This window comes from Sinohyriopsis cumingii, chromosome 12 (assembly GCF_028554795.1).
Source record: "Sinohyriopsis cumingii isolate HCF-2022 chromosome 12, ASM2855479v2, whole genome shotgun sequence".
Classification (NCBI taxonomy): Eukaryota; Metazoa; Mollusca; class Bivalvia; order Unionida; family Unionidae; genus Sinohyriopsis; species Sinohyriopsis cumingii.
The window spans coordinates 128,967,617-128,993,169 of record NC_142972.1 but is presented as its reverse complement, the minus strand read 5'-3'; the positions used below and the strand labels follow the sequence as shown (position 1 = coordinate 128,993,169).

Below are 25,553 nucleotides of genomic sequence, written 5' to 3'. Positions count from 1 at the left end.
GATGGAATGATTAGACATTATCGGCTGAAGAAACCAGTTAGTACAGCTTATATTAAATTTACCGCTGGGAAGAAAACTTATTACTGTCATCGTTTCGTATTTGAGGTTTATCACGGAGAGTTCAGGGATGGTCTTGTGATCGATCACATTGATAGAAACTCTAAGAACAATTCTCTTCAAAATTTACAAGCTATCACCCAACGCGAAAATTCTGTACGAAGGAATGCTAATTGGTTTAAGAGTATTGGAAAGAGAGTGGTTCAATCTTTAAATATAGCGACCGGTGAAGAGACAATTTTTCAGTCAATATACGCGGCTGGCAAGTATTTCGGTATTCACTCGTGTTCAATACAAAAAGTTGCAAATAAAGTGACCAAATCAGCTTTTTCATACCAGCTTGGAAACTGGATTTCGTTTTGCTATGTACGGAGATAACTCTGCAGCGATTGTGTAAAAGTCAATTAAGGAATTCCCTCCCTGCGCAACCCGCGTCATTGCCTGTACAAGTGATATATTATCCAGAAAAAATAGAACTAAATTCAGGTTTTATTTTTTTTTTGGTGTGGCGATTGTATACACACTACAGGTAAACAATTCTCCGTGTTACCTGTACGATTACAACACGGAAGTAAAACATCTCCAATTACTTCCCGTAGATTTTATCAAGGATTGTCAGTACAGGTAGGCGTTTACGATAAATATTCACAGACAATATACTTGTTTTTTCAAGTTTATCAAATCTGACTTAACAAACTTGTGTATTCAGAATTAAAATTCAGAATTAGAATTCAGAATTAAAATTCAGCTGCAAATTGTTAACTGTCCGTAAACGGTTAACTATATAATAATTTTAAAATCCTGTATCAGTAGATTAGAGCCATGGCGCAGTGGATAGCGCAGCTGACTTTCATTCCTTGACTCTGTCAAGGGGTCGGCGGTTCGAGTCTCGTAACGGGCATATTGTCGACGGTACCGATTTATAGGGTTTTTCCGATATAAGTGGGGCGCCAGCAGCAGCAGCCCCATGTACTCCCCTCTCATCACGTCAAATACCGTGACGAGTACGTTTTACTCACCCGGGATTTGGTCTTGGAGGGGTGGGTACGTGTACAGACATTTCTTTTCGCTGGCGCCCCAAAATAAACAGTAGCGTGTATGCATAAGCTCTAAGTCACATGGGTACCCCACAGAAAGAATGTTTGGCTAAAAGAAACGGTCATGGGAGCCGAGAAGATCAAAAACAAAAGATCTCAAACAAAGACAAAAGTCTCAAACAAAGGACTCCCATGAAAGACACACAGGCCAGTGCAGGGACCCATGAATGATAACCGCTCATCATAGCTACTGTTTATTTTTGGTCTAAAATATTTTTCTTTTAAATATATAATATTCAGTATAATGAATTACGAAAATATCAATTATGTAATTGTTGCTATTAAAAAATTAGAAGAAAACGGAATTAATATATCTGATGAATTAAATCCTGAAAAAATTATTACTGATTTTGAAACACAACAACAAAGAAAAGAATACGGAGTATACACGCTACCGGCTCAGTTTAGATTTATAAAGAAAATTCAGACGGAGTTGTATCAATCACTGGCTGCAGTAGAAGAACGGCGACTGAATGAATTTGTCTCTCTCTGCCGTGGAATTGAAAATTTTTTATCAGCATTGTCTCAAGAATACGAAGCCAGGAAGGTGATTAATACTCGTGTAAGACAGTTGAGAAAAATTATGTCAGATTGTGAAACGATCGAAAACGACTCATGTCCGATACTTAGAAAAATCACGATTTTTTGCGATCTCTCAGGAAGGCGTATTTTGCGAAAATAGGGGTGAACCATTTAGAGGTTGTTCGCCCTCTCTGCTGCTCAACCACGTGTTGTGCCATCCATAATGTCTGGTTTAATTGACTTTAATAAATGTCATGTCACACTGTGATTTGCATATTTTCCTTCATTCATCACTGTCAGTTTAGAAAGTGTTGTTTTCAATTCGTATGCATTGTTAACTTGGTTAAGCTAAGTTAAACAAGTTAAAGAGTTCAATGAGTTGCAGCAAAATGTTAAGGTACAATACAAATTCTTTTAAAATGAAGTTCATTATTTAAACTCAAGTCAATAGACTTGAATATATTTCTCTTGTGCAAATTTAATTAATCCTTTATAAAATGTTTGTCCATATTCACATATAATTCCCGCTTATTCGATCTCTAAACGTTTCTTTACCTCCAACGTAATATCATAATTATTTCGTTCCTTATTTTCACAATGTCTGCATTTCTGGCAAATTGCAATTCATTTTTCTATGTCATCTACCAGCTTTGCTCTGTGGCTTTTGGTGCATTTTCTAACTGTTGGTACATCTAATTGTTCGATTTATTTCAATTTTAGATGCTATTAAATGTTTTCGAAAACTAGATCTTCAAAATCTGTAAATCTGCACACTATGAAAGGTATATTGAACAAACGCTTACTAAGTCATTGCATTTTCACTAGGTAGTTCGTTGTTTAAAGGGATGTAATAAAATTATTCGTGGTAAATATGTTCTCTAAGAAAAACGCGCAGTTGATTGAGTAGTTGTGTGTCTTACTACCACACTTTTCTTAAATGAAGATGGAGAGAAGTTTAAATATCTATTTGTTTTTCATTGCCTATTATCTTCATCAACTATCATTGATGAATTTGTAAGCTTTTTACAATGCATTTGTTTTTCGGCTCTTATAACATATAGTTTGAATCAATTTCATATTCTGCAATGGTGTATATTTTGGTTTCTTCTGGGTTCTCATTAAATTCCTTTAATGGATATTGCGTAGACTGTTATCGCCTTATCACATTTTATATTATTGTATACATACAATAGTTTTGTTTCATTCTTACCTGTAGTTTAAGGATCAATACAAATTTTCACGCTATGCAGGATTCAACTCCATCATTTTCTAATATATTATTGTTATGCGATTCTACTGTTTATATTAATGACATATTGTATTATAATATTTTCCAGTTGATAAAGCCTCAATGCCACAGTTTTTCATACATTTAACCAATCTTCCTTTCTAAATAAAGTTCGAATTGAAAGCAAAAAATTGTGCTAAAAAAGTATAGGACGTTAACCGTTCTTTGAAAGAATCAAGATTGTACGTACAAATATTAAGCTTAGATTTAGGAGGTGCCACCTCTTAATTTAGTCGCCAAAGTAGCTTGTTGTCTCATTTCTTTTTCGTTTGTACTCCAAAAGTAGTGACGTCATGCACTCGGAAAATTCCGCTAGTTACTAATAACAACAGCATTCGCACGTGGCGGACGAATTTATTCGAGAGGGAAGGAAAACAAGTAGGCCCGCTTCTTTAAGCCGATCTGAGAACATTGAAATTAAATAAGCTGGTAAAAATATTATAAACAATATGCTTGACCTTTTTCTTTCATTTAGTTATATTTGGAACAATGTAATCAAGAACAAACTCAAGTAGGGATCATCTACCGTATCCGGAATTACGTGGTATTGGCTTCTGCTGTTTACATCCGTGACTTTATTAGATCATGTGTTCCAGTTTTCGACTGAAATCGCGTGAAACACGTATGTCGACGATCAACATCAGATTAATTCGTATGGCCCTCGTTTCTCAGTTTGATTGAGAGATTACACGGCTCATTATGTAATGAATCGTCGATATTATCTGGTTTTAATGGCAGCCAACAATGTTTGGGATCATTTTTTTTCTTCAAGATTTGCATTATTCAGGTGATTTGGCATATATGACTTTTTGCAGGTAACGGCGGCATTGGGGCTTTAAGTGCAACGAATGTATTTGTACTTAGTGTCAATGCATTATATAAAAATGAAAATGTACTCGGGGTTCGTTACCGCGTGCAGCTTTATAAGAGATTGGTTTATTTTCTTCATTATTTATATGAAAATACTGAATTCGGTTCATTCAGTGATGTAAAAGCAAAATGTCTGCAGCGAGAAAACATTACTTCAAGAGTTCTTTGGCTATGGATTTTTTACCACAAACGGGTCAAAGAATAAGCTGGCGTAGCTTTTATCACAATAATTCGAGTCTGTTCAAGTAGCTTTTCACTAATAATAATATTCAGCTGTAGAGCTTTTTTTGGAATTGTATAAATGTTGCGTTTCGCGGGGAATTGTATAAATGTTGCGTTTCGCGGGGAATTGTATAAATGTTGCGTTTCGCGGAGAATTGTATAAATGTTGCGTTTCGCGGGGAAGTGTATAAATGTTGCGTTTCGCGGAGAATTGTATAAATGTTGCGTTTCGCGGGGAATTGTATAAATGTTGCGTTTCGCGGAGAATTGTATAAATGTTGCGTTTCGCGGGGAATTGTATAAATGTTGCGTTTCGCGGGGAATTGTATAAATGTTGCGTTTCGCGGAGAATTGTATAAATGTTGCGTTTCGCGGGGAAGTGTATAAATGTTGCGTTTCGCGGAGAATTGTATAAATGTTGCGTTTCGCGGGGAAGTGTATAAATGTTGCGTTTCGCGGGGAATTGTATAAATGTTGCGTTTCGCGGAGAATTGTATAAATGTTGCGTTTCGCGGGGAAGTGTATAAATGTTGCGTTTCGCGGGGAATTGTATAAATGTTGCGTTTCGCGGGGAATTGTATAAATGTTGCGTTTCGTGGGGAATTGTATAAATGTTGCGTTTCGCGGGGAAGTGTATAAATGTTGCGTTTCGCGGGGAATTGTATAAATGTTGCGTTTCGCGGAGAATTGTATAAATGTTGCGTTTCGCGGGGAAGTGTATAAATGTTGCGTTTCGCGGACAATTGTATAAATGTTGCGTTTCGCGGGGAAGTGTATAAATGTTGCGTTTCGCGGGGAATTGTATAAATGTTGCGTTTCGCGGAGAATTGTATAAATGTTGCGTTTCGCGGGGAAGTGTATAAATGTTGCGTTTCGCGGGGAATTGTATAAATGTTGCGTTTCGCGGGGAATTGTATAAATGTTGCGTTTCGTGGGGAATTGTATAAATGTTGCGTTTCGCGGGGAAGTGTATAAATGCTGCGTTTCGCGGAGAATTGTATAAATGTTGCGTTTCGCGTAACCCATTTGCTGAAGACGACGGTGACGTTGGATCGAAGGATGGTATTAGTTTTCTCGCAATCAGGGACCAAAGCGTCGTGTCTGCAGGAAGAGGGGAGCTCTTAAAGTATCCTTCGACAGACTGAAATGGGCGGGCCGTTCGTGGAGGCTCATTGTCCACTCGTGATCGTCAATTGGACCCAATGACATGCATATGTTTTAATTTTGAATCAATATTTAGTGATACCATATGAATGAAATCAATACTTAGTATTACTATATGAATTAAATCAATATTTAGTATTACTATATGAATTAAATTAATACTTAGTATTACTATATAAATGAAATCAATACTTAGTATTACTATATGAATTAAATCAATATTTAGTATTACTATATGAATTAAATTAATACTTAGTATTACTATATAAATGAAATCAATACTTAGTATTACTATATGAATTAAATCAATATTTAGTATTACTATATGAATGAAATCAATACTTAGTATTACTATATGAATGAAATCAATACTTAGTATTACTATATAAATGAAATCAATACTTAGTATTACTATATGAATTAAATCAATATTTAGTATTACTATATGAATGAAATCAATACTTAGTATTACTATATGAATTAAATCAATATTTAGTATTACTATATGAATGAAATCAATACTTAGTATTCCTATATGAATGAAATCAATATTTAGTATTACTATATGAATTAAATTAATACTTAGTATTACTATATAAATGAAATCAATATTTAGTATTACTATATGAATTAAATCAATATTTAGTATTACTATATAAATGAAATTAATACTTCATTATAACTATATGGATGGAAATCAATATTACATACTTCCTCTTTGTTGATGAACATTATTCAGTTTTTGTACAAACTCTATATTTTGATCACCCTTGGTGACAGAATCATACATTGTTCATACTTGTTTATAAATCCTATATTTTTCAATACCCTTAGTGATAGATTATACATTGTTCATATTCGTGTTTAAATTCTAAACAGTGAACATTCATGTTGACTGAACCGAATATAAATCATATTGTTTATAGGTTCCATACATTGAGTCTTGTTAAATTACTGATGAAGTTACATGTTCACATTAGTTCCAGTTAGTAACGATATAATTTCCTTATATCAGTTGTTTAACGTGCTCCGCATCATTTGGTTAAATACTTTGTTGGATTCTATGTGCACAAGTATGGTGTCCGATTGATTCATCGTTCAATCAGGTTATAAATAAACATCTCATTCATGAAACTGCTTCAGTTTCTTCGCTATATCCAATCTCAAACCGCTATATCCAATCTCAAACCGGCTTCATCTTGTTATAAACGATTAATCGTATCACTTCCATTGCATCAGTGTTTGCTTCCTTTTATTCTCTTGGTTTTCAGAATGTTACTTATATCGCGATAATCCTTGCTCATAAAAACGCTCTCGATATCCTTCCCCTTCAAATCTTCCAGTTTGCAAATAACCATATCTTTTAGTATTAGTTGCCTGCATGATATACAAGCTTAGAGCTGCTAGAAAAAAACTTCGCGTGAAGGCAAGCTGACATTTCCTCAGTGTAGTTTAGCATTACAAAAATGAAAAATTAAATCAGTCCAAGTACTACCCGATTTATTGTTGAATTTTATATGTTCTTTTCAGACGTTTTCAATAAGTTTACATGAAACTCGCTAAATTTTGGATAAGCAAAATGGTTGTCTGATTTTTAATCTCAATGAAGTATCACAAGTATTCCAAAAGAAAAAATAAAATAAATAATTATGAAGAAAACAAATTGGTGGCCTATCGCATTGCTAAATGTGAACTACAAAAGTAGCATAAGCTTTAATACCAAAAATACTTCCCTCTGTTACACTGGACAACAAATTTTTACAAAAGTCATGTTACTGAAATAAAATTAGTCAATTCTTATCAATTTTTATGTGCTGAACACGAATATGACAGTCAAATTGCAAAATTGGCTCTAGTTTTTTTGTAATCAAGGAAATTAATGTTTACATAACGAAATGCATTCCAATAGTAAAAGGTCAACTGTAATAGCCTACCTATAAAAAATCAAGTTATTGACTACATCTTAGATTTCTTCGCCTGTCTCTTGTACAGCTGTTCGGGAGCATCTCTGAGGAGTGTCCAGCAGTAGTCAGCCAGCATTGTAGTGGACCATTTTCCCTGGTATCTTTGTTCCATTGTTGCGATATCTTGATGAAAACGTTCGCCGTGTTCATCACTAACAATACCACAGTTGCTAGGAAAGAAATCCAAATGGGAATGAAGGAAGTGAATCTTTAGAGACATATTGCAGCCAAGTTTCTTATACTTCATCAACATGTCTTCTACTAGTTCCTTATAGTTTTCTGCCCTAACATTTCCGAGGAAGTTTGTAGAAACTAGGCGAAAAGCATTCCATGCTTGTTTCGCGTCACCTTCCAGCAAGTTGTTGAACCGGTCATCTTTGAAAAGCTCTCGAATCTGAGGACCCACAAAAACTCCCTCTTTAATCTTTGCTTCGCTGAGTCGAGGGAATTTTTCATGCAGGTATCGGAATGCTGGCAAAGTCCGGTCAATGGCTTTCACGAAGTTCTTCATCAAACCTAGTTTGATGTGAAGGGGTGGTAGCAAGATTTTCTGAGCCTCAACCAGAGCTGGGTGTTGGATATTCTTCTCTCCAATGGCTACATTCTGCCTGTGAGTCCATTCCTTCCTCATGTAGTGCATTTCCCTTGCTCGGCTATCCCACTCGCATAAGAAACACATGTATTTTGTATATCCTTGCTGCAGTCCCATTAAAAGGGCAACTACCTTCAAATCACCACAGAGGTGCCAGCTGTACTTGTTATACTCAATGGAATTCAGTAGCTGCCTTAAGTTATCGTATGTCTCTTTCATGTGGACAGCATACGCTACTGGAATAGATGGAAGAATGTTTCCATTGTGCAAAAGCACAGCCTTGAGACTCAGTTTCGAAGAGTCCACAAATAGTCTCCATTCTTGTGGGTCATGAGTGATTTTTAAAGCATTCATGAGGCCCTCAATATCGGAACAGAATATCAGATTACTTTCCTTTCTGAAGAAAGGCTCCAATTGCTGGTGGCGCTTTCGATATGCAGTAATTGTGACATCTTCTTCTAGAAGATTCCATTGTTGGAGTCTTGATCCTAGCAATTCTGCCTTGTTCTTTGATAAGTCCAAATCACGAATCAGGTCATTTAGTTCTTCCTGTGTTATTCTGTGTGGGGTTGATGATGCACCACAGTGAAAATCTGGATCACTGCATGCTGATGGACCAGGAGAAGAACAGGTCGACTCACCTTTGTCTTCGTCAGATGAATCAAGAGAATATTCTGCTGGAGGTTCTGGAATAGGAAGTCCCTCACCATGTGGAACTGGTCTCAATGCAGACGGAATGTTTGGGTAGACTATTCTCGACTTCTTTCGCTTCGTTATTCCGCCGGAAAGAGGAGGAACCAAGCAGAAGTAACAGTCATTTAGGTGGTTGCTTGGCTCTCTCCACACCATTGGGACTGCAAACGGCATTGATGACCTTTTGCAATTCAACCACTGTGAAAGCTGTGTTGTACATGTAGCACAGCATATATGCGGAGCCCAAGGCTTGTCTTGGTCACCAACCTTGCATCCGAAGTAAAGATGATATGCCTTCTTCACTTGAGAATTGATACTTTTCTTCTGGTTGGCAAATGTCACTTCCCCACAAATATAGCAAAAATTGTCCGCGGTATTAACACACTTTCGAGGCATTACTGTTCTTTATTGTACGTAAATGGATAAAATAATAAGTTTTATGTAACAGTAGCTTGAACTGTCTCGCACAACGTCTAAAATATTTTAAATGCTGAACCTATCTGATTGGGCTTTATATAGTACACTGCTTACGTCAGCTTCAGCAGCCGCCTGGCATTAGTATAATAGGCCTACACATGTATAGTACACTGCTGACGTCAACTTACTTCAGCAGCCGCATGGCATTAGTATTGCATTGCATCAGAAAATGATGCAATCAACTGTGGATGATGTGAGCATGATGGTATTATGCAATGTTACATCATTATTCCGGATGTTGCTGCAGTCCTACTGGAGAAATTTACACAGTGAAACATAGAAAATGAGGTATATGAATATCTTCAAAACGAGAGCCAATACAAATTTTTCACGGTTATATTCGTGTTCGGCACACCAAAATACTACAGATTAGGGCCTTTTCAAGTCAGTAATGATTTCACTGTTGACCAGTGTTATCAGTGATACTGGGAAAGGTATAACGAAAGGAAATTTTATTGTTGAAATCACTATAATATTGTACGATTTGGCTAAATACATCAATGAAACAAATCTGTCGACCCTCCTCTTATTAATTGAGTTTCAAAGGCATTTGACTCGATCCAATGGTAACTGTGGAAAATACTCTGAAATATTTTAATTTTGGTAAATCTATTTGCCAGTGGTCCAGAGTATTCTGCCACAAGTCCAAACGTGGCGTCATCAATAATGGCTACTTGTCTCGGTTCTTTCATCATGTTGTCAATGAGACGCATTAGCTCCACAGGAATATAACATCTCTCCATTGCGTTCAAGAATAACAGAAATATTACTGATATTTCTATTATGACAGAATTTAAATTCGGTCAATATGCCGGCGATGCATTTATACTTTTAGATATATATTCACACTCTTTCCGATCTACTATCGAAACTTTCAAGAATTTGCATCAGTTTCTGGTTTACATTGAAATGTATCAAAATATATATCTATCAGGATAGTAAACAATACATTTTTTAAAAAAATCTATATGACCAGACATGGACATAATTTTGTGAATTATTCTTTCGACGTATCTTTGAAGTTAGACGATATGTAAGAGTCAAAGGATGCAAAGAAGCCATACAAAATTCTGGGTTGATGGATGAAGATAAATCTCTCCCATACGTAAAAATTCTCTTGATCTAGTCACTAATTTTGTCAAATTTTATTCATATATATCACTGTCAAAATGTATTATTATCCATTGTTCTATATTTTCTATGCTTGCATATTAGTGATGTCTGCTTGTCACCACTGGCTATCGCTCCATGTGGGAGACTTTTCCTCGCATTCATGTATAACATCTAAACAGACTTTTCTGTTAACCATTATTTCAATTGAGTACATTTAGGTTTATTTTTTTCTCATATAATATGTTCCTAGTATTGCCTGATATTTGTGGAAGCAACTCAACTTTCATGACCTTTATAAAAATGCTTTAAATACTATTCCAAGTAAGCCATTTAAAACGTTATAAAGACACCAACAGCGTACATCTTTGCTTTACACATTTCCTCCTGCAATAATTAATAAGTCAAAATAAAACTCAGCTACCTCCAATGGTGCTTTCAATTTCAACGATTTGCGACATCGTTTCTGTACTTTCAAAGATATGAATGATTTCAGACCGTGTGAGATTGTGCCTTCCCTATGACTGATTAAATATAGCTACTTCATGCACTGAGAAACCACGTGTTGTTTACAATATATTTTCCACAAAATGCAATCTCTGGTTTTCATGAATCGTTATATATTGAACATGTAACGTTGATGACACCCTCGAATTGTACTTCCTCATGCAATGAATTTCTAATTATTGTATGTTCTGACTTGGAGTGGCGCAATTACACTTTCTCATCATCTCAGTTTAATGCAGAAATCTACGGTAAGATCACTAGTGATTCGGGAGTAATTTGTGTGTGTGTGTGTGTGTGTGTGTGTGTGTTAAGCATATATATCTGGTCGATGCCATGGAGTAAGTTGCTCATGCCTTTTTTAAAGGATACGGTATATTAGTCGACAAAGAAATTATTCGTTCACAATTAAATATTTTAAACGGGACCAAAGGTATGCAGATTTTGTTTCGTGAGTGCATATATGGAAGATACAACATCCTTTGTTCCCATGTAATGACTTTAAATACAAATGCAGTGGTACGTTTATACTGATACATTGCTGCCTCAGGAACTATCAATGTTTCTAAGGAAACGTGACTTGTATTCGTGATCATATAAATGTCAATTTCTCATTTTTCAGTCATGGTACTAATTGCGCTGGGCTAATTGCAGGAAAACGGGGAAACCATGTTTGTGGAGATGGCATTGCACCTAGTGCCAGTATTGCGTGTAAGTTTAAAATTTATTTTCTAATGTAGCCGTTAAAAAAATTATTTTCACTAATGTCGTTATAGTACTCTACTTACAAGTATTTAATTCGTGACATTTTTTATACATCAAATCTTTTATCGAAGATTTACTGTAATAATTGAAAGGTCGATTCAGTTGTTATTTATTGTACGGTGGATATTATTATTAATTATTAACTAATTGTACCGCCACCTGAGTTTGCATAACGCTGATGCACACAACAAAACACCGAAGGGTGTAGCACTTATTCATTATCTTTAATCCTTTTTTCAATTATATTTAAGATGTCCTTTTCAAATGTCAATTGATTTTTGATAGATTTTTAAATGCCATGAACGTTGGTAAAGTAACATTGTTTGGCAAGTGGTTTGTAGTTAATGTACTCTTTGGCAGACAACAAATTGACATGGTAATTAATCCATTGGCGTGGAGCAAACTTGGACCACATGGAGTTAATATGCACAATATCTGTTGACACTGACGTTTTCAACATGGAACTACCTTAAACTTGTGATGATATAACACATACAACTGACATACGCATACAACTGGCTTTATGTCTTATGCAGGAGCCTATAGCTTAGATTTTGTTTGCCGCATTATTCCGATAACAACATCTACATACAATCACACACCCAAACAAAGAATGGTGAGGTTGAAATTTTGTTTTTATAAAGACAGACAAACACAGACAACCATATATACAATATTTTGGCAATAATGAGTAGCATCTATTTTGTGATATCTGGACGGCCTGCAAAACTTCTGTGGTTAGCCCTGAAAAGGGCAGTTTGTTTACTGGCCACGCTCACTTAGGTGGCAGTATCACGCTCCACGTCTAGATTAACGAAAATTGAGAGATTAAAGCGAGGCTTATTAACATCACTTTCTAAGTCTTCTACCCTTCGAGTGAAGGGCTCTGGGTCTACAGGCTGCTGTTAATCTTGCTCTTCCTGCCACTGCTGACTTAGTTTTTATTATTTTTTTCCGAAGTTGCTTGTGCTCACTCTTTTTTATTCGAGCTATGAGTTCTTCTTTTCCGCACATGCAGTGTTTGCTCTTTCTACGTATGTCCCCATCATAGTAACCACCAGCTGTTTGGGCATTTTAAACTAGGCCTTCCCCTATAGACGTATGTCCTATTGTAACGTACATCAAATAATTCTGCCTGGTATAGAAGGTGATGTACATGAACCTATGTCCCACGGCTTCACTAAGTTGCCATTCTTGGTCATTTATACTTTCTTCACAGAATCCATGATGAATGGCACGCCTGTTGAACGCACCGGTTTATGTCAGAAAAGCGGATGTGAAAGAAAACATCCCAAACTGTGGTACACGATCATGCAAGAATACATCCTTGACGAGTCACACGGAAGTAAGAGAGAGAGAGAGAGAGAGAAAGTGACAGAGAAAGAGAGAGAGAGTGGCTAAATTCAAAGACATTTAAACAATGTTTCTAAAAATATCAACAAAAACCAGGATTACCAAATATTTACAAACTATTTTTATTTGAATAGTTTTAAATAAGAACTGCTTAAATTATCATTACCAAAGAAATAAAAATGGAGAATAATATCAGTCCCTCCCCTTCATGTGCAAACATGAAAAATAATGGTAGTCCCTCCCCTTCATGTGCAAACATGGAGAATAATGGTAGTCCCTCCCCTTCATGTGCAAACATGAAAAATAATGGTAGTCCCTCCCCTTCATGTGCAAACATGGAGAATAATGGTAGTCCCACCCCTTCATGTTGCAAAAATGGAGAAATATGATATTGCCTCCCCTTCATGTGCAAAAATGGAGAATAATGTTAGTCCATCCCCTTCATGTGCAAAAATGGAGAATAATGTTAGTCCCTCCCCTTCATGTGCAAAAATGGAGAAATATGGTATTCCCTCCCCTTCATATGCAAAAATGGAGAATAATGGTAGTCCCTCCCCTTCATGTGCAAAAATGGAGAATAATGGTAGTCCATCCCCTTCATGTGTAAAAATGGAGAATAATGGTAGTACCTCCACTTCATGTGTAAAAATGGAGAATAATGGTAGTCCCTCCCCTTCATGTGTAAAAATGGAGAATAATGGTAGTTCCTCCACTTCATGTGCAAAAATGGAGAATAATGGTAGTCCCTCCCCTTCATGTGCAAAAATGGAGAATAATGGTAGTCCCTCCCCTTCATGTGTAAAAATGGAGAATAATGGTAGTTCCTCCACTTCATGTACAAAAATGGAGAATAATGGTAGTCCCTCCCCTTCATGTGCAAACATGGAGAATAATGGTAGTCCCTCCCCTTCATGTGCAAAAATGGAGAATAATGGTAGTCCCTCCCCTTCATGTGCAAACATGGAGAATAATGGTAGTCCCTCCCCTTCATGTGCAAAAATGGAGAATAATGGTAGTCCCTCCCCTTCATGTGCAAAAATGGAGAATAATGGTAGTCCCTCCCCTTCATGTGCAAACATGGAGAATAAAGGTAGTCCCTCCCCTTCATGTGCAAAAATGGAGAATAATGGTAGTCCCTCCCCTTCATGTGCAAACATGGAGAATAAAGGTAGTCCCTCCCCTTCATGTACAAAAATGGAGAAATATGGTATTCCCTCCCTTTCGTGTACGATAGTTGTGTTCTCAAAATGAATACTAGTACCAATGCAACAAATTTTATAAGTGAACTTTTTACAAGGCTAACTATGTCGGTAAATGGGACCTGGGTTTCATTATTTTCGGACAGTTTCATATTTCTATCAATAGACACTACGATTTGGAGCTGAAGAAAACACAACCATAAGTATCACCAATTCACATTTTGACGTTTTTACTGTTTCCATGGAAATGAGATCCAAACAAAAACAAATAATTGTTCTAAAGGGAATCCAAACATACGTCAATGAAAAAATAGACACAATATCTTCCACAAGCCATCGAATCGAGTATAATCATACATTGTTAAATTCCCTCGTGTTACGAGTCTATGCTCTTGAAATAAGAAACAGAAAAAAAGTGGAGACAACAAGCTTTATAAATTTAACATATAATTTATTTTCCAAGATATGCAAAGTGAAAAAAAGAAAAAAAAATACGGTTTTACGAATTAAAGCAAAAATTAATCCAAGACTTTAAAAATAGAAGTCCTAGTAATAAAAAGTTCTAAGTGAATCTCAGTTCAAATCTCAATGAAATTCATGATGGAAGGCGATGACGTTATTAATAGTCAGCGCTTTGTTGATGTGTCAACAGTCCCTTGTTGAATCACAGAACATATTATTCTAGTTTTTAATTCCTTATAAATTTCAGCAAATTTCTTTATCCAAACATTAGTTTAGAGCACCATTATATTTCCAGGGAAAGGAATCACTTGAATTCTAAATAATTTGAAGAAAACTAATATTTCAGCCCCAAACTGGACACAACATAAAACAACTTGACATCGCAAGTGTTAAGGCACGACTGACAGAATTCTTATCATAACATCAGTTATAAGACTAAAACGCAAAAAAGATTCTCCCGGATGGGGGTCAAGAGTACATCCATCTGGAAAAAATAGAAGTTTCTTTACGAAGTAACACGTGCCTCACGTCACGTAGTCCCGGTATGACCTTGACTCAACTAAATGATTTTTACTCTGACAAAGAATTTAAAAAGGAAAAAAAGTTGTTTACTAAAACTGTCACTGATTTTAAGGTCAACAACTAGATACACTGTTTCCAATATTGGTATTTACATCAATAAAAATGTTAAAAAATCAATCAAGTCAAACAGAACTGAACTTGATTCTAAAACTAAAATCAAGTCCAGTAAACAATATTACATTACAATAACACGAAATGGAATTTAAAAAATTAAAACTAACAAACAAATAATTTAATTAAATATACATAACACTTACCCACAAAAGAAAAATAAAGATTTATGTAACAAAAGCTTTATTTTTACCATAGGTCAATTATGCATGTGGTTTACTTAAAAATAATATAAGAAACTGTATTTTCCCTTGGTGTGCCTGATGTCAATATTATATTCCTGTCATAACAAACTCTACCTTAATAATCTCTGATGTTTGTTTTTCAAGTCCAGTAAACAATATTTCATTACAATAACATGTAATAGAATATATATATAAAATTAAAACTAACAAACAAATAATTAAATTAAGTATACATTACAGTCGGCACATCATTTCTTCTTATAACTTTGGTGATATCGTCTGCGATAGAAGGTAAAACATACGAATCCAAGTATTCCACCATGGAAATGTTGAAAACGTAGATGATTTTCGTCAATGTTGATGACATAACAGGACATATTTAGGTTTCCTTCAGTAATATTCATCTTTGGCACAGACCTCTGGATTCCATAGGGATGTGTACGAACTAAATAACAAGAGATAATGAAATTCCCATACATGTATTTCATTTTCTTTAACCCCATGCCTCACAGGTAATTATAGGCAAAGATTTGAAACATGATGTTTACTTGAAACTGGCTGTTAGGTACTTAGAAGAGCGCGAAGTGTCGGTACTCCATTCCAGCAGAGTTTCGATGCGTTTCCTCTTTATAGGGGTCACAGGAAGTGTCCAATGGTCTCGCAAGTCTTTACACGATATTCGTTCCTTGGAAAAGAGTCCAGACTTCTTCCAGACAATCCTCTAACTTTTCTTCTGGACTTATCTTCAAACTTTGCTCGAGTTGTACCTGACCAGGATGATCGACTGGGCAATGATAGCAATGTTCTCTGGTTATGAACGTAATTCTCTCACCCAAGTGATTACCAAAAGAGGATTATATGTGTTGCTAATATTTTGGGTCATCGCGCCAATGCTATTTCTTCTATTATGTCTCCTGCTACATCTTCACCACATTAAACTGGATGGAGTGAATATTGTGACTTTGTGGTTTCTGTCTGTAATCATCGTCTATGTCCGTGGTTTTGGGTTCTATGACTGCATATGTTTTATAATAGCCAAAACTCGCTTCTGCAAATAAGACCACATTTTTTTGCATTGTCCAGATGTTCAGCAAACTTACGTTTCATGGGATGTCAACTCGCTCGTCACTTTTTTCTTCCGGAGTGAAATGAAATACACGGAAACAATACCATCCTGTGTTATTAACATATGAAATGTCATGAGTATTATTGGTCCATACGTGTCCTATGGCTGCATATACAGTCAGGTAGGACTCCTACTATCAAACTTTGGATCAAAAGTTCGGGTTTAATTCAAACCGTTACCAGTCACGTACATCAGTCTAAAGTCTGTTGGTTTAAATCACTAGCGACATCCACTTTTTGGTAAGTATGATCTGTGGACATAGAGTGGTAAACCTCTTCTTCACACAGGGATATATTTGTATTCATCACTAATCACATGATGTTTCATTCAAAGCTTTTCTCGTGAAAAGACAGCATTCTGTCGCCAAGACGTTTCATGAAATGATACTATGTCCCCTAAAGTTCGCAGGTAAACGAAATCCAAGAGATACAATTTCTAATTCACATACTATGCGTCCTCTCCAATTTTAGGAGCAGTATCGTCTTTTGAAATGAATTCTTCTAAAATCATTTGCTAATTCCCTAGGTTTAAATTGTTCATTTTAATTTCTCCCAATTGTGGGAAATAACTCTAGCGTATTGGCGACAGATGACATAACGATCGACCTCATCTCCCTCCCAGTCGTTCTTTGCATTAAAGACCCACTAAACGAAATCGGAAAGAGTAAGAGGTCTACGAAATATTTTCTTCCACCAGGAAGCACTGAATACAGTTCGAGTCTAGAATAATGCAGTCCAAGGGGTGGCTTAGTTCTTTCTTTTGTTTTGTTTTGTTTTGATTTTGTTCCTCATTGTTTTCTCCCGTTCAGTCTTTCGTCTGATTTGTTGAAGTATCGCTTAATTTGTCCAGAGGATGACAAACATAACATCGTTTCTGTCCAGGAAAAGTAGGCAAGGCTGTCGATAGGGGACGAACATTTTGTCTATATTTTGAAGACGATGCCAGTGATTCGTAAGCTCTTTTCTATTGTTCGAATTGTTTCAATTGATGCTGATGTTAAAAGCTGGAGTACGAACTTTTAATATGAATGTGAATGATTCATCTTCCATCGGAAATACAAGGACTTGATACTCTCAGCCATGTAAATGTAGCTCAGACTGTTAACGCTTTGATTACATTTTTCACTAAAGTACCTGTATCTGAGAAATACTTCGACACTGGTAATAGAGTCGTACTTATTTTTAGGATGATAAGCATGAATCTGGAGTATCAGTTCTCAAAAGATGATATCTCCATGAAGTTGGGAGTGAATTTTCAAGGTATAGCTAGTTGAAAGACTTCTTGAACTTCCTACACCTCATGGTGTCCGTACAAAGTCTTTCGAAATCCCAGTTTATTCCAAAATGGTCCCTGCCTCTGTTTTGTTTAACATTGTGAGTTTCAATGATACTCCGCCCAAATCGCAGTCGTACATGGAATACATGTACCTTACACATTAACACACACAAGAAATAACTTTAAAGAACGACTTTTTCTAGTCCAAAACTTTGTCAAAAATTTAATTTGGCCCAATTATATTTCACATCATCACATTTTGCTACCACGATGGAATAAGTGACTGGTGTCAAACATAGGATCAAAGAATCAAATATATAATAATATTTGCCCTATTCAAAATTATTTTTTGACAAATACTACTGTTTTGAAAACAAACAGAAAAAAGTCATTTGTTTATTATTTTGTCATGAAAATATGCTGTTTCTAGGTTTTAATTCGTAACAAAATTACCAGGGAATATCCTTCCATTCCATACAGAGGACACTTCTGAAGTACCAGTACAGTGAAAAGTACTATGGAGCGTAAAATCGGAAAATAAATTCACGGCAACCCTATACTGGTAATATACCGCGTATATATATATATATATATATATATATATATATATATATATATATATATATATATACATACATACAAAGAGAGAATGACGGATTACTTGATTGATCAAAACACACGTTTCTAATCAGTTTCTTCATTCATATTATAGCGGTCCGAATATTCAATGCTCTTGGTGAAACAACGGACGCAATGGAGGCCTTAGCGTTAAGCCATAGATTGCAGGACATAGATATATACTCCAATAGCTGGACGACTTCTGATCAGGTTCTCTACGATGGCCCAGACAAAGTTACACAAAATGTACTAGAAAATGGGGTCAAGCAGGTGAGGCAAATTTATCGGTCCTAAGCGAGTAGCACAATTAACAAATTACCAATATCTTAGTCAAATATCAAGGTCTTAGTCAAACACCAATGTCTTAGTCAAATACTAATGTCTTAGTCAAATACCAAGGTCTTAGTCAAATACCAATGTCTTAGTCAAATACCAAGGTCTTAGTCAAATACCAAGGTCTTCAAAATCTTAACTTATTTTTTACAACTATCTCAAGAAAAGAAACATAGCCTCTTAAACCCTGTTGAATTCAATTTCTTTTATTCCCACCATAACAGACAGGAAATTCTTTAGTACCGTTGAAACAGCATCATCGGACAAAATAATTACTAAAGCATCATCGTTATCGGCCTCGATATTTGCAGTCTGCAGAAATTAAAAGTATACGCGTTTTCAAGCTTTGGGGTGAAAATGTTAAATTATAAAGACATTACAAATGTACTCATAAGGTATACAATATAGCTAAACGTTTTGGAAAATATAACCCCTCTAACAAATGTTACTAATGTATTTTGTTATTTTGTGTTGAAAATATATGTACACTTTATTCGGATGTGCCTAAAATGTGGACATGATTACAAACACCAAAATCTGTACTTCTGGCAAAAATGTTTCTTAGTGAAAATGTAATTTAAAACATCAAACACAAATCCGTAAAAGCTTTAAGCATTAACTTTTTTATTTAAGGGTCGAAAAGGGAAGGGATCTATCTATATATTCCCGTCCGGAAATGGCGGTAAAAAAGAGAACTGCAATAGTGATGGATACGCCAACAGTATATATACCATCACCATAAGCTGTGCCCTGATAAACGGCAGTAGACCTTACTACTCAGAAAGGTGTTCCTGTGCTCTCGCGACAACGCTGAGTGAAGGTGGAAGTGATCCTTCTTCATACCTGGTACTATATATTTTTAAATAAATTACAACCACTTTACTACTTTATTATTGTGAACAGTCTAAATATGAATTGCTAAATGTTTTTTTTTTTCGGAGTCGAAATCGAAAAGAAGTATCAATTGTGTTTACTTAAGCAAAATTGTGTTGAAATAAGTCATTTGTAATTATGATAGATAAATTCTCTCTCTCTCTCTCTCTCTCTCTCTCTCTCTCTCTCTCTCTATATATATATATATATATATATATATATATATATATATATATATATATATATATATATATATATATATATATATATATATATATATATATATATATATATAGTTATATTTACATAAAAATGTTCACCTGGAATGTTATCATAGTTAGGTACATTTACATGAAAATATTAACCTGGAATATAATAATAATAATAATAATAATGAGGACTTTGTATAGCGCCTAATCTTTAGAAGCTCTAAGCGCTTTACAACATTAGACAACACCTATAAGATATTTAAAAAAACATATATAATGATATGATTACAAAAACAAACACCACGAAATTAGAAAACATTACAAACATGCTGAGAATATTTAAGGTAGGAAACATTATTAGGTCTTTAAGTTTGTTCTTGCAGTCGAAATAAGTGAGCTTTGAGAGCACTCTTGAATTGGATCACTTTGTCTTTGTGTCTAAGTTCAGTGGAAATTCATTCCACGTTGCCCGGCCCTGGTATGCAAAAGAACGCTGTCCATATGACTTTGTTTTCATAGTGGGAATAATGAGTATACGATTGTCTGTATCTTGCTAGTGTGTACACATTGGTGAGGTCGGATAGGTATGTTAGACTAGAGTCCGACAGTTAACAGAGAACAAATTTTGTGTTTGATTCTGGATCGATAGTTAGGTACATTTAAATAAAATTGTTAACCAGGGATGTTATCATAGTTAGGTATAATTATTAAAATATGTTAACCAGGGAGGTTATCATAGTTACGTTGCATTGACATAAAAGTGTTAGCCTGGAATGTTATCAAAGTTAGGTACATTTACATAAAATGTTAAAATCGATTAATATTCAGATGGCTCACTCATCTATTAACTGTTTTCATACAGTTTATCAGGAGAGTGACTTTGGTTTACCATTATTCATCTTTCAACGCTTTATTTTGCATCGACTGAACTGCTGGACATATTTTGAGAAAACAGGTGTATATCTTTCATGCATAGTTACATAATCAGTGGCGTACGGAGATAAAATGCCGCCCGAGAAGGAGGTCCACGATGCCGCCCTGTTCTGCTTAATTTAGGGCGGTGACATCATTAGGTGCTGCATCACCAAATTTGCAAAATATTATCCTCCTTTACCCTATCTCGCTCCGTTTCTTTTTCCTTTCTTTTTTCCACTTTCCTATTTTCTTTTCTCCCTTTTTAGCAGCCATTAGAGAAGTACCAGCCGGAATGGAGTATATATAAATTTGCTGATGAGAGACCCTCTGTCGAATTCGCTGTCAGAATTATTTGCACGCAAAAGTTAGGTTACCAATATTGGAGGGGCTATGTTTCATGTGAATATTTTGGCATCAAAGATTTGTTTCAAATGGCTTGTGACAATCTGGGTTTCCCAATAATTAAGTTGCAATTATGGCCAAAAAGTAAATTTTCTTTAATTTGTTGCAGGTTACCTGCAACCGGACAAACAATGGTAGATGCACTACTGTGTTCCAAGGGTCTTCCGTCTCCACCGCTCTTGCCTCGGGATTTGTAGCCCTTGCCCTGGATGCAAAGTAGATGAATGCTTTAACTATTCTCCCTTTATCTCTATACCTCTTACCGCCTTTACTTCTCGCAACGACTGAGACCTATATTAGTAAATCTTTTTTGCATGTCATTATTATATGAATCTGTGTGTACATAGCTTCCGTTCTGAAGTTGTTTGATTTTTGTTTTTTAAAATTATTTTATTTTATTATTTCGGAGCGGTGGGTGTTTTGAATGTATTCATAACAGATTATATTAATACAACCGCGTCATTTACTCATTGGTCTGTATACGCACACTTCATTTAATCCCATAACTCTGAAACTAATTCTAAGTGTAAAGTGTACACGACATAGGCTCAAATGTGCTAAGGTGTATAGGGTTTCCCTTATCTATCAGTAATTATGTCACACAGTTCTGGGATGGGAGGGTGGATAAATATCCCCGAGAAGCCCCCGGAAAAGTACATGAATTCAGAACCTTTTTTCTCACCGCGTTTTTTCTTGTCGTGTTTGAATACAAAAATAAAAAGTTAAGTTTATCTCTCTATGTAATAACCCAGATGCGTACTAATAATATAAAATTCAATTGTTAAATTACTTGTGGTTTTTCATTCTTTTTTTTTTTCTTTTTTTTATTTTATTTAACATATAGCATTTAGTGTGTTTATATTTCATTCCACCGATCGTGTACATTTATTCTGAAATTTAGACTCTCTCTATCTCTCTCTCTCTCTCTCTCTCTCTCTCTCTCTCTCTCTCTCCATGTGATAGCCATAAGACCCATCACAACAAGAAATCTATAATTCGAATATATAAAGTATCATCAGCTGAGAAGCTGTCATACACACACACACACACACACACACACACACATTTACATACATACATACATACTTGTGTATATGTCAAAAATTAAAACACCTACAGACGAATATTGATGATATTTTAAAAGAGAAAAAATGTCTCTAATAATCAATGTTGAGAAAAAAGCTTTCTTCTTTACCACCTTGATCCACCCATATGACCACGCGACCATGTGAACCTGATGAACCTTATAAACTGCAAAATCAACGGATTTTTGCAGTCCTAAACTGACATGGAGAGATGTTCAACACCTCATCATAAAATCAAGTAAACCTGGGATTCTGGAAACATCTGGAAACTGGAGGCTAAATGGAGCAAATCTGTCGAGTAAATCTCTCTCTCTCTCTCTCTCTCTCTCTCTCTCTCATGTGCGTTCTGAACTGCTTTTTTTGTCCAAATTATATTACGATCCAGGGTTGGCCAGTTGCCAGGAAAGGCCAGACAGAGAGTGTAAATGATGAAGATGAATAGGAAATGTCATTAAAAATGTCATCCAATTCTGTGTAAAATAGTAGACTATCAGCTGGATAGTTGTTCTTTTGCAATATTATGACTTCCAACAGATTTGTTTGGGTCCCAGCAAAAGCAAGTTTTTATATACATGTGTAGCTGGTATTAAACCTTTAGCTACACTATGACCCATTTCCGTTTTCTCCTTTGTATTTATACACTTTTAAACCGCCAACTTTAAAACTGATTTGTGTCCCGAAAGTCCCATGATTCCTGCCACTTTAAGTCTGGTTTGCGATAAAACTGGTGCACCATTCGCACGGATTGAATGAATTATGTATGTCATGAAATCCGCAGGCTTCGTTAAGACCGGACATAAACTTAGAATTGTGTACTTTTTTCCAACAATGATTCGCGTGGGTGTTTGCTAAAATCGATCACATTGATGATGGAGTTTAGTTAACTGAACGGTATTTTCACCCTTACCCTGGGAATAATGAAAACAGATCGGCGACTTATAGTTAGTTCATCAATTTTCCTTTGCACAAAGCTCTGTCCCGGTGCATCATGGGAAATTTAGAACGTACTTTTAGTGATCTCCTTCATAGTTGGCTATCCCTCTATACATTAAATACAGCCTGGTATTTAACTGTATTCGCCAATCGTTTGCATTGTCGATATTCATTTACAAAGACGTGTACAGTTTCTGACAGTCTGTTGTCGCATTAACAAGCGTTGTTAAATGTCACCCTTGCCAGGGCGTATGGTATATTTAAATTACAATATAGTGCCCGCTAGTGATATTTAACACTACTAATCTAACCAAATTAGTCTTAAATTCGTATCAAACATATTGTTTCTGTTTTGGTTATTACTTCTGGTTGCTATAAACTGCTTCTGTAATATATTGCTCTGTCAGATTTCTGTCTAATAGTATGAACACCATATGATGCTGCGGTTATATCGCTGTATATACCATATTGTACTTGATAATGATACATATAACGATAGTGTTGCCTTCTTTAAACGACATGTGTGTTGCTGAGGTGTTTGCATCTGAATATGTTACTACTACCGTTACTGTGGGAGATATTTCTATATCGCACTATCATCCATTAAATATTCGGCATCATATCAGTTGATAATATCAACCCATACCTAAAAAAATCGCATCAGTCGATAATATCAAGCCATACCTAAAAATCGCATCAGTCGATAATATCAAGTCATGCCTAAAACTCGCATCAGTTGATAATAATAAGCCATACCTAAAGATCGCATCAGTTGATAATATCAAGCCATACCTAAAAATCGCATCAGTTGATAATATCAAGCCATACCTAAAATTCGCATCAGTTGATAATATCAAGCCATACCTAAAAATCGAATCAGTTGATAATAATAAGCTATACCTAAAAATCGCATCAGTTGATAATATCAAGCCATACCTACAAATCAGTTGGTTTTTACTGATAGGCACTGGGATTTCAGAGACAGTTTCAACCTTAGCTTACTTCCGGTTTAAATGACCATATCTCAGAATATTTAATAAAAGTCTGACACAAGCTTGGCAAAATTCAATTTTCCTTGTTATGGACTTAACGCCATTTTCAGCACATCGCTGCATATATAAGTTGAGTTGTCTGGGGCTTGTTTCGTATTTTTCTGTGTAGAAGTTTTATGATAAACCTAAGCTCCTCTTGATAGATTTATCTGTAACAACATAATTAAAATAACTGTCCTAGTCATGGTTGATTGAAGGATGACATATATTTAACATTTGGTATTCTTCTATTTCCAGTTCACGATGCATTTGGATTCGGATTTTTAAATGCCTCTGAAATGATCATCAACGCTCAAAATTGGACTCAAGTGACGAAACAAAACATGTGTAAAATAGAGTTGGATTCACCGAAGTAAATAAGTAAAATTTTACGCAATAGATATAAATCGAATTTGAAAATGTGCGTTTAGGTATCGATATTTTATTTTTCTTCTGTCAATGTGTCTTTTGCCTTCAGTAAAAGGGAATTTTTTTAATAAAAGACACTGAATAACAAATGCAAAAAAGTAAATCATTTGCGAAAAGAATCGCCATTAAAACTAAATACAGTTTTTGAAGACATTGTATGATCTTTTTCGTTCAAACTGGATCCTTTTTTGTAGCAAAATATATTAATTTCTGAATATGTGTAGGAATCTTTTACATATGCGAGCTAGTTTATATCGATACGTATCGGAATGTAGTTTTACTAATTTTTTCACCTGTTAGTTGTATTATTTATTTCTTACTTTCCCTGTTATTTTTTCTGCTTAGGTTGCGGGGTGGGGATTGTTTTTTATAGTGATGCCCGTCCTTTCATCCCTCTACATTGTTTTAAATTGTATATGCTGATGTTTACCTTTCGTGTCTGCTCTAAACCTTCAGCCAAATGTTCATTTGCATCATATAGCCCGGTCCTTGATCTAAAAACCGGTGTCATCTACATAATAAAACCTGGTCCCAAAGGCCAGTGTCATTCCCATAATAATGTTTGGTTCCTGGCTCAACGGCCAGTGTCATTCCCATAATAATGTTTCATCCCTGGCTCAATGGCCAGTGTCATTCCCATAATAATGTTTGGTCCCTGGCTCAACGGCCAGTGTCATTCCCATAATAATGTTTGGTCCCTGGCTCAAAGGCCAGTGTCATTCCCATAATAATGTTCGGTCCCTGGCTCAACGGCCAGTGTCATTCCCATAATAATGTTTGGTCCCTGGCTCAACGGCCAGTGTCATTCCCATAATAATGTTTCGTCCCTGGCTCAATGGCCAGTGTCATTCCCATAATAATGTTTGGTCCCTGATTCAATGGCCAGTGTCATTCCCATAATAATGTTTGGTCCCTGGCTCAGTGGCCAGTGTCATTCCCATAATAATGTTTGGTCCCTGGCTCAAAGGCCAGTGTCATTCCCATAATAATGTTTGGTCCCTGGCTCAAAGGCCAGTGTCATTCCCATAATAATGTTCGGTCCCTGGCTCAACGGCCAGTGTCATTCCCATGATAATGTTTGGTCCCTGGCTCGAAGGCCAGTGTCAT

At 35.7% G+C, this 25,553-nt stretch overlaps 1 protein-coding gene across 1 annotated transcript in view; it reads left to right on the top strand.

The window, feature by feature from the left end:
• The window catches only part of LOC149787443 (furin-like), a 67,625-nt gene that overhangs the window by 27,250 nt on the left and 14,822 nt on the right, over nt 1–25,553 (top strand). The window contains exons 6-11 of the mRNA XM_089978059.1: nt 11,183–11,271; nt 18,331–18,506; nt 19,203–19,415; nt 21,078–21,184; nt 22,245–22,351; nt 24,276–24,390. Coding sequence (XP_089834185.1) covers nt 11,183–11,271; nt 18,331–18,506; nt 19,203–19,415; nt 21,078–21,184; nt 22,245–22,351; nt 24,276–24,390 — 807 coding nt within the window. The remainder of the gene's footprint in view (nt 1–11,182; nt 11,272–18,330; nt 18,507–19,202; nt 19,416–21,077; nt 21,185–22,244; nt 22,352–24,275; nt 24,391–25,553) is intronic.